The 12,647-nt window shown below is 50.4% G+C and overlaps 1 protein-coding gene and 1 pseudogene across 1 annotated transcript; one reads left to right on the top strand and one right to left on the bottom strand.

Moving 5' to 3' along the window:
- Positions 1 to 2: 2 nt before the first annotated feature.
- On the top strand, positions 3 to 4,210 carry LOC134154741 (leucine-rich repeat-containing protein 52-like). The gene is made up of 2 exons (XM_062601416.1): positions 3 to 627; positions 3,960 to 4,210. The coding sequence occupies exons 1-2, from the start codon at positions 3 to 5 to the stop codon at positions 4,208 to 4,210; spliced, it is 876 nt and encodes a 291-aa protein (XP_062457400.1).
- A 1,535-nt stretch (positions 4,211 to 5,745) lies between these two features.
- LOC134154740 (kinetochore protein Nuf2-like) lies at positions 5,746 to 12,512 on the bottom strand (annotated as a pseudogene).
- Positions 12,513 to 12,647: the final 135 nt, after the last annotated feature.

The raw sequence follows: 12,647 nt of genomic DNA, 5'->3' as shown, positions 1-12,647 counted from the left end.
TCATGTCTCTTCCAGGTGGACACCAGCCCCTGAGCCTCATGTTTCTTTTGGGGCTGGGGCTGGCATCAGAAACTATCAACTGCCCAAGCAGGTGCAGCTGTCAGTACCTGGAAGTGAACTGCACAGGGCAACAGTTGCAAGAGCTCCCTGTGACCATCCCACTGGATACCAGGCAGCTGATTCTGGCAGCAAGCAAGATCTCATACCTGCCTGCAGTGGAACTGAGCTTCCTCGCTGACCTGGTCTATCTGGACTGCCGGGAGAACCTCTTGGGGGATGGTCTGGATTTCGCTTTCGTTGGTGGGGCCAAGCTCGTCTACCTGGACCTCAGCTTCAATAACCTCACACAGGTCACCTTCAGCACCTTCTCACAGCTCATCAGCCTGATAGTGCTGAAGATGTCAGACAACCCCAACCTTGTGGAGATTGAGAAGGATGCCTTTGCCAACAACACCTGGCTGAGGTATCTGGACGTGAGCCAGACTGGCTTACTATTCCTGGACACCAGCACTGTTCGTGACCTGCCCAAGCTGAGGGTTCTGTGGCTCAGTGACAACCTTTGGCACTGCAACTGCTCCTTCTTGGACTTCACTGCGTGGATGACAAAGAGCAACGTTCATTTTCCAGGTGAGGGCTGTGTAAGCAGGACCCCTCTCCTCCCTGCGCCTGCAGATCTGGGCGGAAGAGAGAGGGTATTCTGGTCTCTGCCCCAAAAGTTTGGCACATTAAGGACTGGAGAGGTCAGACAGCACAAGCTCCTTTTAGCTCATGGGGCTGTGCCACTGCATGTCAACTGCAAGTCCAATCTTCTAGTTTTACCACTGAACACGGATCAGAGCAGCTCCGTGCACTCCGTCCCACAGAGAATCACACTTGCTCACACCCTCAGGACAGAGAGGGAAGCATCGGGAAGCGTAACCAGTAGCTAGGCTATTGCTACTTCTATAAAGTGCCTGCCCCAGCTGCAGGCGGTATCACTGTGAGCTTGTTATCATTTTTGTCACTGCGAGTCACAAGCACCTTACAGCTGCAGTGCCAAGAGTGAGGAGCCCGAGGAGGCTCTGGGGAGAGCTGCAGAGAAGGCTACTGCTCTGATTTTCCTGCCTTTTCTTCAGCTGCTCGATAGACTGTATCTTTTTGTTGCTGCTGCAGTATCGCTGCGTCCATAACAGTCCGTTAAAAACCCCTCTCTCCGTGGAGATGCGTGAAGTACTCTGCTCCTGCCTCTGTTCTGTCCTGCTCTGCTCAGCCTCTCCAGCCCTGAGCTGCCCACCGTTCTGCCAGTGTCCCCTTCACCTCAAACGCCTCCTGCAATGCCTTTTTCCGTAAAAAATATGGCAGCTGTTGTGCTAAAGCAGATCGAAACGACAGTTCCTATAACCTCCAGCTATCACAGTGCTTCTAGCTGGCAAAGCAGGTACATTTGACAGGTTCTCAGGATCAAGCCGTGATCCAAATGCTCTGAACTCGGCAAAAGACTTTTGCTGTTCCCATGGGGGGTTCTGGTTTGGGTACCGGTGAAATGCGATTGACAGGGTGAAACAGAATGCAAGTTAAGACTGTGGTCAGAAAAGTGTCTCTGTATCCTGATGACTGACGGGCTTCATATGTTCCCACTCTTCCGCCAGCATCCCAGAGCAAATTGGCTCGCTTTTGTTTTAAGTTATCCAAAATAATCAATGTACATGCATTGCAGATGAGCGTCCGCTTGAGTTCCTCTGACTTCTGCAGCAGAAAGGCACTTACTCCCGAGTAAGAGCAGTTTATTGACGGCAGGAGCCTTCTTTCCTTACGCCATCTGGCTCACCAAAATCCAGCTCTTTTCCATCTTATTGAGAGAGTCTACAGCTGGACCACAGATATTGAATATTCATGAGGCAAAGTAATCACTGGTTCCCTTTTCCAGAGAAACACTAGTGCCGAGGGTAAAAAATTGTTATGCAGCTATGAAATTTGTATTTGATTTTCCAAATTGAAAAGGAACACATCACTGCACCAATGAAAAAAGCTTGATCCTCAGTAATTCACAATAAAATAATGAAGGAGAGCTGGGGGGAAAAAAAAGAAATTTGAGAAAACCTGTCCATCAAGTAAGAAAAAGGCAGAAAAGAACCATAAGGAAGGGCAAGGGAAGCTGGTGTTAGGACAGAACAGAATTAGGGATGTCTGAGTATCTTAATAGGCGTAGTAAATGCCTGTAAAGGTACTTATTGTCCTCATACAGGTTACAGACAGTTATGGAACAGTGTAGCGAAGTCCTACCCCTAGCAGCCGCCAGGTAGTTTGGAGATAACACGTGGAAGCCCTGAACAGGAGAGTAAAGCTCACTGCAGGCAGTTTGGAAGGCTACGAGCAGAAAAGCAAGTGGCAGCAAGGACTGGACGTATTCATGTGGGTCCCTGCACAATCCCGGGAAGGATGGGAAAGAGACCAAGGCACCTACTGAAACCTTTCTGATGAGGCTGGGAGGAGATGGAATAGACTGCGCCAGGGCTGGGAAGAAACAACCCGTCTCCCTGCTTCCACGTGTCAGGGCAGGGGAGAAAGAGCAGAAAGACTCAGCAGCAGCCAGCGGAGGCAGCTCCAGTTTCCTCCTCTGTCAGACTTTGCTGCTATGTCCCAGCCAGGTGCTGCGGGTGAGTCAGCATGAGGTGTTGTATTTCCTGGAACTGGTGTGAGAACTGGGTAAACTTTAATGCTGCAGGTAAGTGTATCCATGCTGAGAACCCCGGATCACGTGCGCCTATCTGCATCCAGGCAGGGAAAAGCAACTCCCTGTTTGTCAGGCCTAGGCGGCCCTAAAACGAGGGTTGTCCCAGGAGCTGACAGCTCTAGCAGAGGGACGGTGGGACAGACGGAACTGAGGGGCAACGCAGAGCACTGAAATCTGCTGCAAGCAGATCCCTGTCCCGGCCTTTAGAGAGCCACTGCAGCTTCACAGACCACTTTGTGCCAGTGTTTTACGCTCAGCTGGAGCTGCGCACGGTCGAGGCGCAGGCGGGAAGTTCCCACAGCTCGACGGCTTGGGGTAAGGGTGAACGAGCCCCGCAGTTATGCTCCTGACAGCGAGCGATAACAGCACCAACAGTCTCTGCAGCTGTATCCACTCGTCAAGGTATAACAAAATACAACATAACATAATACAGTATAAGTTGTTGCTCATCCTTCTCCCCTGCTCCCTTTCCCTAAGGACCACCCATCCAGCACTTCCAGCAGCGACCGACACGGTTCTGTCGCAGTAACCGAGTCTGTCGCACTGATTTCAAAACCCCCAGGGGAAGGAGGCGGCTGTGCTGGAGGCCACACTGGCCTTCTACAAACACCAGGAAGAGACATTGCTTCCTATTACGCCCAGCCTTCACTAGCTCCAGAGGGAAAAGCCAGCATCTGTTTTCTTACAGCCTAGACTACAATACGGCAGAGCACAGTCATTATTTCGGCGGAACTGAATTACTGAGGACTTTCCTCTTTTTCTTTCACACAACAAGCTCGGTGACCCCTAACTGCAAACAACCCAAGTTTCACAGCTTGACTCTGTGGATGCAGACCTCACTATGCCAGCATAAAACAACCTCTTTCAGCTTAGCCTATGGCATGTCAGAAGATGTTTAAGGTTTTTTCAAAAAAATCACAAGAGCTTTTATATTAAAATGAAGGTGCTCAGTTAGCAGAACTCAACAGCGCAGGTACAGCAGCTTGCCACTGCGGTATAATCCAACCGGCAGTATTTTCCTATCGCGACAAAAACACAGAAATCGTTCTGATCATTCTGGCTACCTGGTTTGGCAAGGGACGGACTACGTATTTTCACCCAGGCTCTTCAGGGAAAGGAGTGTGAAGTGCGGAGACATTTTTCAAAGGCTTTACAAAACTCCTCCACTGCTTTTCTAGCAGGACTCCTACCCACTATTGCTCAGGGCACGGACAAGTTAGTCTTGCATCTGCTTTTCCCTCTGCAGGTGCCGAGAACATCACCTGCTACATGCCAGAAGGTCTACGCGGCTTGAAAATGCCCGCAGTGGAGGCACAGCTCCAGCTGGACTGCCTGATCCAACTGCACAAGCAGGACTACATCTTTCTGTGTCTCGTTGGCTTCTGTATATTCTCAGCTGGCACTGTGGCAGCCTGGCTGGCTGGCATCTGTGCAGTGATAGACGAACTCCACACTGCAAAAGGGGAGGAGGATGAAGAGGAAGACACAACCACTTAGAACGGGCCCTAGAGAAGCTTCTGAATGCCTGTCCCGAGACCTGAAACCAGGTCCTTCCTGTCCAATTTTGCAAATTGAGCGTCCCACTCCAGAAGTGATTTTTGTGAACCAAAATAAAACTACAGGAGAACAAAGTCCCTGTGTTACAGTTTTGCTCACTCTGCTGCCTCCACATTTATTCTTCCACCGGGGCGCAGGACATCATTGGCAAAATAGCGAGTGGCCACTAGAACTGTGGACAGTGCCTATCTGCCAACCAGGAGCATTAGCACTCCTCCTGTACCACATGACACCCGCTGAAAAGCAGGATCAGCATGGGGCCTACCACGTCCCACAAACAGGCTTGAGCAATTATGTCGCATGCACAGGAAAGGCCCCAGAACTGTGCTGTAGCCAGGGAGTTTACCTTTACCAAGGTCTTTGGGCCACAAAACCCAGCAGAGCTTGCTGGGACCAGCCCCGAGAGCTCACTGGTGCCCCAAAGAATCTGAGAATCTTCTGCTGTGCAAAGGCAGGTATATGAGCAAAGAGATTAATAACAGGGTTGTCAAGTCAGGATCTTATATTTACATCTAGGCTCTAAAGCAGGGTGCTCCTGTCACCAGAAGCCCAGGGCTCCAGTTGGTGAGCAGTAGTGGGGGCCAAAGGCTGCTGGAAACCAGGTCACCTGTTTCCAAGCCTTAATGCAAGCACAAGAGTTCAAGTTTAAGCTTTGAGTTTCTGAAAAGCTTGCATGTGCCCCCCCCCACCCTTAAACCTGGGCAGCTCAATAAGAAAGAAACAAATTTTCTCCCCAGAGAAACTATAAAGAAGAAGCATCCACATGTCGCAGTTAAATGCAGAGACTGACACTTTGGGGGAAAAATAATCTGGCATTTTTGTAACTGTTGAAAAAAAAGACGCCCCTCGGTTGGATCCAAAAATCGATTTAATTGCCTAAATGAGGATTTTGACCAGTCGCTAAAATTCCAGAGGCGTCTAATTCCTGTAGCAGGTACTTCTCGGATTCTCCTGAGCGCCCCACGAGCCCCTTGCAGGCCAGCGAGGGGCAATGCCAACACCTGCCCTGCGCAGACGAGCACCCAGATCCTTCATGCGCCACAACTGGCATCAGCAGGTAGGTTTGGTCCCGACCCTAAGGACTGCGCGGAGCGGGCCTCAATCACGCTGGATTAGCACGGGCTGAAGCGTTTTGCTCATTTAGGGCTTTCAGGAACCTGGGATCCCACCGGGTCCTGTTTTCTTCCTTTCTTACACCAGCAACGGTGAAAAGATGCCATCTGTCCTCCTGCAGTGGGACCCCACTACACCGCCACTGGTTTAGGAACATTTTGCATGTTTGTCCCCTTACAGACCTAGAAAATCCTCCTGAATTTTAAGGTTTGTATCATATATCGCTGAAGCTGGAATCTTTTAACATAAAACGTATTGCCTACACATTATCAAAGTATTCTTGGAAATGACTTGTGTTTTGATACCAAAGTGTATATACAGACCAGAATAAAGGGAGGTGCAAATAAAATCCTGTCATTTGCCTAACACTGCCATTTGCCTAGGGAGGTATCTGCTTGCATGAAAACACACAGCAACTCCACGTGCCAGACGCTGGCTTCTTCATCCGACACCAGCTGGATCTGGTGAAATAAAAGGGAAAAGCATGATAAAATTCCATTAAGCATGCTAAACAGGCTATCTTATAACCATTACAGTGTGACCTGTCTGTGGAGTGTGAATCAAAAGTGAAATTACCAAGAAGTGATCTTGCCTCTAATCCATAGGCCCCAAATAGGCAAGAGTGGACGCAGAGGCGCAGTCTAACGGGCGACAGACGTGTGTTTGTGCACGCGTATACCAGAGAAGTCTGTAAAGGCTAAAAAAAAAAAAAAAATCACCAGTTAGTTGCAGTAAAGTTTCTGTGGGAAAAGCAAAGCTGAAACAGTTTTTAAAAAGCTAAAAATCATCTCCTGAACGATCACGTTACCGAGCTCCAAGACTAACCTGATCTTAAAGGCAGAAAGATGATCAATTAGCTGAACTGGAATTTAAACTATAGCCTATATCAAGGTACACTCACCAATTTTCGGGTCCTCTCTGCAATATCTGACTTTTTTTGTGAGATCACTTCTTGCAAAGCTGTCTAACAAAAAAAGAAACAAAGCAACAAACTTACAACAGGAACATCTTTTCAACTGCTACCTCCTTTACTCTTCCAGCTTAGACCTGTCAACAGAACAGACAATTGCCCTAGTGTGGGTTAAGACTCTTTCAGGGGAAGAGCTACCTTATACTAAGCTAACCTCCCAGATGCAAGCCACAGTTAAGGTCGTACACCTCACTGCTATTTAAATCTCACTGATAGTTTCTTTGGAATGCCACAACTAGCAGATAAAATAGCAGTCTGTAGAAACTTAAAATATAGGGAAGGAAAACATTGTTGAAAAGCCACTGGGAGCATCGAGGAGGCAGGCAGCCGTAGGTGACTTGGAGTAGGGGTGACAGATGGCACTAACTTCGGAAGGTTCTCTCCATCAGAGTGGGCAGACAGCGCAGAAAACAAGAACACAGCCCATAGCTCCCAAGAGCCAAAACAGCTACCTCTGTACTACGCAGTGCTATCAGCACCCTTCTCTGTACTACCACGCCAAAGCCTTTTCGGCATGCTTGCATGTCTCACTTGCCATCCCAGCTCCATCCCAACCAGCAAATACTGGTGCCATTTTACTTCCTCTGTTCTCATCAGCCCTTGTGGTTTGTTACACACCCAATCTTCCTTGCCAGAGGTCATGTTTTTACTTTGAGAAGGCCTACATTAATACACCAGCTCTCCAGTAATAAGAAGGTGAAACATGGTTAATATTAAAAGCAGACAGACGGCTTACAGTAGCACCTCCAAAAAAAAAAAAAAAAAAATACTAACCAGATTTTTATTTCTCTGAAGTGACAGAAGAGGTTACCTGCGAGACCTAGAAGAAAGCTGCCCTTGCTGGAAAGTAGCACTCTTCCCTACCAACACCACCCTGGCTTTTTTTTCTTTTTTTTTTTTTTTTTTTTTTTTTAAGAGCCTTTCCTTGGGTAACCCTTCTTAGGCCTCAGTCTATTTCCCAACATAGTTCACCCTCAGTTCTGAGTAAACCCTTCATATTCTGTTCCTTTTAACAAGAAAAGAGGTGCCTCTCCATTCACCACAACAATGTATTTCAAAAGAAAAGACCCTAGCTCTGATTCCAAGCATGTTTCACATCACTTATGGGTAAACAAAGAGGTAAGGGGAGGGATTAAAAAGAATGTGGTGTTGTAATACCTTTTTTGTTTTAAATCAGAAAAGTCCTCTTTATCCTTCACAAAAGTAGGGGAAGGGGACAAAACAAACAAAACCAACACAAAAATAAGGAACACCTGTGATCAGAAGCTACAGCAGCATTCCAGAGAAAGGGGTAAAGAGATCATACCGTTTTCCGACGATAGTCGTGGTTTAGCAGTTGCTGCAATTCCTGAATGTCATCAGACAGCTGCCTGAACTCTGCTTCCTCTTCTACAGGAACAGTGCTAAGCAAACGTAAATAAATAAATAACACAACCACACACTGAGATATTGACAGTTTCAGCATTATTAGTGAAATCGATAGATTAGTGAGGCTAGAACAACCACTCCAGAAAAAATTCATCCTTAAGAGCTTAGACGATCAAAATGATGGTTTCAAATTAAAGATCCATCACAGTCCCTGAGCTACAAAATACAGTTTTCCTCTCACAGCAACCAGGCACTCCCAAAGTCTTATTCTTTGCTCACAACAGCTCTTCTGGCCTCTCACCAGACAAGCCCCTCCTCTAACAGGGCACAACCCAACAGAAACTGCTTTATGCTTCCGGGCTTGCTTCCCAAAGAGGCTAAACAGCAAAGTCAAGTGCCAGTGGAGAAGCTGAGTCTGCCCAGACTAAGCTAAACAGGCTTGGAGGAAAGCTCAAAAATATTACTTCGCTTTGAGAACCAAGCTACAAAGCATGGAGGTGCACATGCTGAGAACGTGTGATGGGGTAAGGGAGAGAAGGTGGACAGTTTGAAAGAAAACTCTCCTAGGAAAGCAAGATATGTTTCACTGTCGAGAAACAAAGCTAACTACTGTCTCAGCTTACTGCCTCTACACCGTCTGCCCTTCACAGCAAGCTAGTCACACACACACCAAAGCCCACACCCATTACTCAAAGCAAGTACTAGTCCAAGAGGAACTACCACCTCGGCTGTCACAGACAAGCAGAAGGGAGGTAGAGGGGCCAAACTTCTGAGCACCGGTTGGGCTGTCCACTATCTACACCAGGTGCAGAGAAGCCTGTTGTTCTCGGTCTGCTCTATCAAACCACAAAGCTCAACTAGTAAGTTCGCAGTTGCACACCCCACACATGCACTGGGAACAGGAGAGCTAGCCAAGAAGGTTAGTGCAACTCAGCTCCTACTCCTTATACTCACTTCAGCTTCTCCAGCTTCACTGCTGCCTCTTGATTTGCTGTCTCCAGCTGTTGCAGTTTCTCCACAGCTCATTTCTGCAAGTTAATTACGTGGAGATGTTTTTATTCTAGGGGAACACCGTTTACATTTTGGGTTCTCTCTGAGCTCTGCTAATCACGTATTTCACTTGAAACACACCATCTCTAAACCCACAGGAAAACCCCAGCGTGTTTCTAAAACATGCAATTAAGAAGTACAACCTCTATGTTCTCAAACTGAGGTTAACATTCCTTATGTTTTAGCAAGCATCAGGAGTAACACAGCCCCGAATCTTACATAGTTCGCCTGTAAATCCAAGTAGACTCCACGGCGTGATTCTCGGAAATGTATAAAGTTGAGAATGCCACTCAAGAAGCGAGCTGTCCTCTTTGCTTCTGAAATTAGAATTGCAAGTCACCACTGTTTTGGTCTCCATGCATATTGCAATCACTTAGGAAAAGGTGGGCCAAGCATAGTTCACAGAGGAGGCAAGGGATCGCAGAAACAGGGCTTGTCTTCCTCTGCCCCCCCAGCAGGAACATCAGTAACGGGCAACACTCTCACAAGCTAAGACAGACCCAGAAGTGAAAGCGTTCTTCACAACAGCCTGTCCTAAGCTGTGCGGCGCAGCAGAATCGCCGCAGCTGGGAACCGCGGAGACGGAAGAGCAGCTTTCACCATCTAACCGCTCCCTGCGGAGGTATTTGCCTAAGGAATCCAGAGAGAACTCCAGAGTTCAGGCTACTTTCCACGGCCACGTATTCCCACACCGTTTCAAGAGTGCCACAGCTTGATGGACAAACTACTAGCAGTCGAGTGCCAAGCGGGCAGGAAAGCAGCCTGCCTGTCAAGTGCCACCACCCCAATCCCCCTACACTCCCACACAGGACAGACAGCATCACAAGCACTTGCTTACTTGGACTTAGAACATCAGCAATCTCAAAGTCATTAACACGGCACACCGGGAGAAAGCGCTCCCTGCAAGGAAGCAAAACATAGATCTATCTGTAGCGACCATTGCAGTTTTTGTGCTATAGACGCTCACTCAAAAGAGATTTTCTCCTCTTACCCCAGAGCCCAGGTGCAGTAAGCACGCAACAACAACAAGTCCTCTCAGGAGACTAACACAGTACGATCGCCTGCACAGATTAGTGTTTAACTCTCCCATCGCTGCAGCAAAGGTATCTCGAATTCGGGGGGCAAGTTCACCTAACAAGGGCTTCAAACCCCTTTTTGGGTATGATGATGAACTTCTGGCCATTCGCGGTACCCCCAGGCGCTCCAACCCGCCCTTTCACTCCCCCACCCTCTAAATCAAGTCACTAACGCAGCCTCCTAGTCCTCACAGTAAAGGTAACGCATCGATTTAGACAAAAGACAGCTGCCAAGGTTTTTCTTTTCTATTACAACCTTGCTGCCTCTTGCTCGCCTGCAAATTTCATTTTGCTCCAAACCAGAGAGCACAGAGAGCGCTGCAGCCACCACCAGCTCACAGGTGCTCAAAAAAAAAAAAAAATAAAAAACAACCCGCCCTCATCCCCCCCCCCCCCCCATTCCCTCTGAACTGAAGCCTTGGAAGAAGTAACAACCGAACAGATACAAACTTGTGTACTTACATGTGAATAAACAAGTTACAAACAGGGAGAAAGCCTTCAAATATTTGGGGATACAGGATGTCAATGTTGACGGGCATCTAAAGAGGAAAGAGAGCAGAGTGAATACGCAGGCACAGCAGACTTCCAGGAAAACAGGCAGGTTTTCTCCACAACAGAACATCACTCAGACAGACTGAAGACACACCTGATGGTCTTGCACCCCTGGGGAACACAAGCTGCTAAGGCTCCATCTGCGGGACATGCATCTTCTCTCTAGTAAATTCCAAGCATGAAACACCCTCCCCTCCAGAAACACACACAAAAAGGGAGGGAGGGAGGGAGGGAGGAAGACAGAGGGAGGGAGGAAGGAAAGAAAACCTCCACATAGTCACTGCCAAGTAACAGAAACTCACCCTGGAGAGACACGTCCTAGGATTTGTCCAGAGGCTGCAAAACAAGGCCGCTGGAAAAATGCTCCCCGGACAGTGCCACCCAGAAGCCAGAACTGCTCCCTAAGCCTGCACATTTCAGCTTAAAAACCTCTCCCTCTCAGGGCAAGGAAACGCAGCCGACCCTAAGGAGACAGCGCGCTGCGGCCACGTCAGGCGCCCCGCACGCAGGCCGCCTCTCGCGGCGGAGCTCAGGCCCGAGTCGCACAAACACGAACCCCTTGGCAAGAGGAGCTGCTCGGCTCCCCCCACAACACCACGAGTCCCAGCTCTTCCTCTGCTACGTTTTGGCCCGCGAGCTGACTCACAGCTCTGCTCAACGGACGCCAAAGGCTGCCCTCGCTTCTGCCAGCAGACTGCCTCGAGCACCGCTCTGGGCTGGTCGCGCCGTAAGAGGACGACGACAATCAACGTGACAGCGCACGAACAGCTGAGCTGCCACGAGCACGTGCTATCCACAAATGCCCCGAGACTACCATTTCCCACGGGCTTCCAGGAATAACTTCCCGCGTGGCGGAGCTACAAGATGCGCTTGGCCTCACCTCAGCACGGCATCCGTTTGCCGAGGCCACCAGCCACAGCCGCCCTCGGACGCTGCGCGGCAAACGCACGGCTGCAGCGGGCCGAGCTCCGCAGGCAGCGTTCACTGCCCTTCTCCACGGCGCCCACGGCCCCTCGGAGCTGGCACCCTCCTCCCACCGGGGCCAAAGGCAGAGGCCCGGACAGGGCAGGAAGCGAGGAGGAACCCTCACCCCACCCCACCCCCTAGAAGAAACCAGCCCCAAAGAACAAACCCATCAAAACAAAGATTTTTTTATTTAAGAAAAAAGAGCAACTCGGATGCAGCACACCCAAACCCCACTCTTTTGAGAGGCGCCTTGACCTGAACCAAACTCCCAGAAAACAGGCAGAATCTTCTTTGATTCTCAGGTGCAGTCAGCCGTGCCACAGCAACAGTCCGCACACACATCATACTCCTGCTTCAAAGAGGTCTCTAGCAAAGGACCTACTGCAAGGACTATGCCGCAATACTGCACTCGCATCCCTGCCTACGCACACACAGCAGCCACTTCCCTGGACACGCACACAGCAAATCCCCACGCTACACAGTGCCTCCAACACTCCGGGCTTTCTGCAGCACAGGCAGGATTTCCAAGCTCCTCCTCACTCTGTCAGCACGTGGAAAACCGTACCTTCCTGGCGGCATCCTCCTGACCTCACGACACGCAAAGGAGAGCAACGCTTCAACATTTCAACTCTACAGCCAACATTTATTATCTGCCCCACACGTTCCACTGTACGTGAGCCACCACATTGCACGCAAACCATGTAGAAATGCTCCAGGCAGATCCCGTACACCTTCTGCAGGATTCTCATGAAAATCACGTGCAAGACTTCAGGCTGCGAAAGCAAAGACACAAACCAGCGTGTCACCCGCACCGCGCAGGGCTCCCGGGCCGCCTGGAAAAGCAGCCCCGCCGCTACCGCCCCGAGGCGAGGGAGCCGCGCGGCACCGCTCCGCCGCGCTCCGCAACATGAGCGGCGGCACCGCGCGCTCTGACAGCTGCGGGGCACCGGCCCCCCCCGCCCGCCCGCGCCGCGGGGGGCCAAAGCCCGCGCGTCGCCTCAGCGCCCGCCGCGCCCCGCCGCACCTTCGGGCTGGGGAACAGGTCGCCCTTGGCCAGGCTGCGGGCTTCGGAGCCGGCCCGGACGTGGCCGCGGAGGCAGGTAGCGATGTCGGCGGGGCTGCAGCGCCGGAACGTCAGCACCTCCATGGCGGCGCCGCAAACCGCCGCCGCCAACCGCCGCCGCCCTTTGAACCCGGCGCCGGCCCCGCCCCGCCCAGTCGTCACTTCCTCCACGCCCGGACCAATCCCCGCGCTCCGCCCCGCCCCCGCAGCCAATCAGCG

The sequence above is a fragment of the Rhea pennata genome, unplaced genomic scaffold (genome assembly GCF_028389875.1).
Source record: "Rhea pennata isolate bPtePen1 unplaced genomic scaffold, bPtePen1.pri scaffold_40, whole genome shotgun sequence".
NCBI classification, from domain to species: domain Eukaryota; kingdom Metazoa; phylum Chordata; class Aves; order Rheiformes; family Rheidae; genus Rhea; species Rhea pennata.
This window is presented reverse-complemented; position numbering and strand designations above follow the sequence as displayed.

Bases quoted from the DNA above. Each gene is read 5' to 3' on its own strand.
- LOC134154741 (XM_062601416.1), top strand. From the start codon at position 3: ATGTCTCTTCCAGGTGGACACCAGCCCCTGAGCCTCATGTTTCTTTTG. The intron at 628-3,959 runs GTGAGGGCTGTG...TTCCCTCTGCAG, and splicing joins GAGCAACGTTCATTTTCCAG to GTGCCGAGAACATCACCTGC.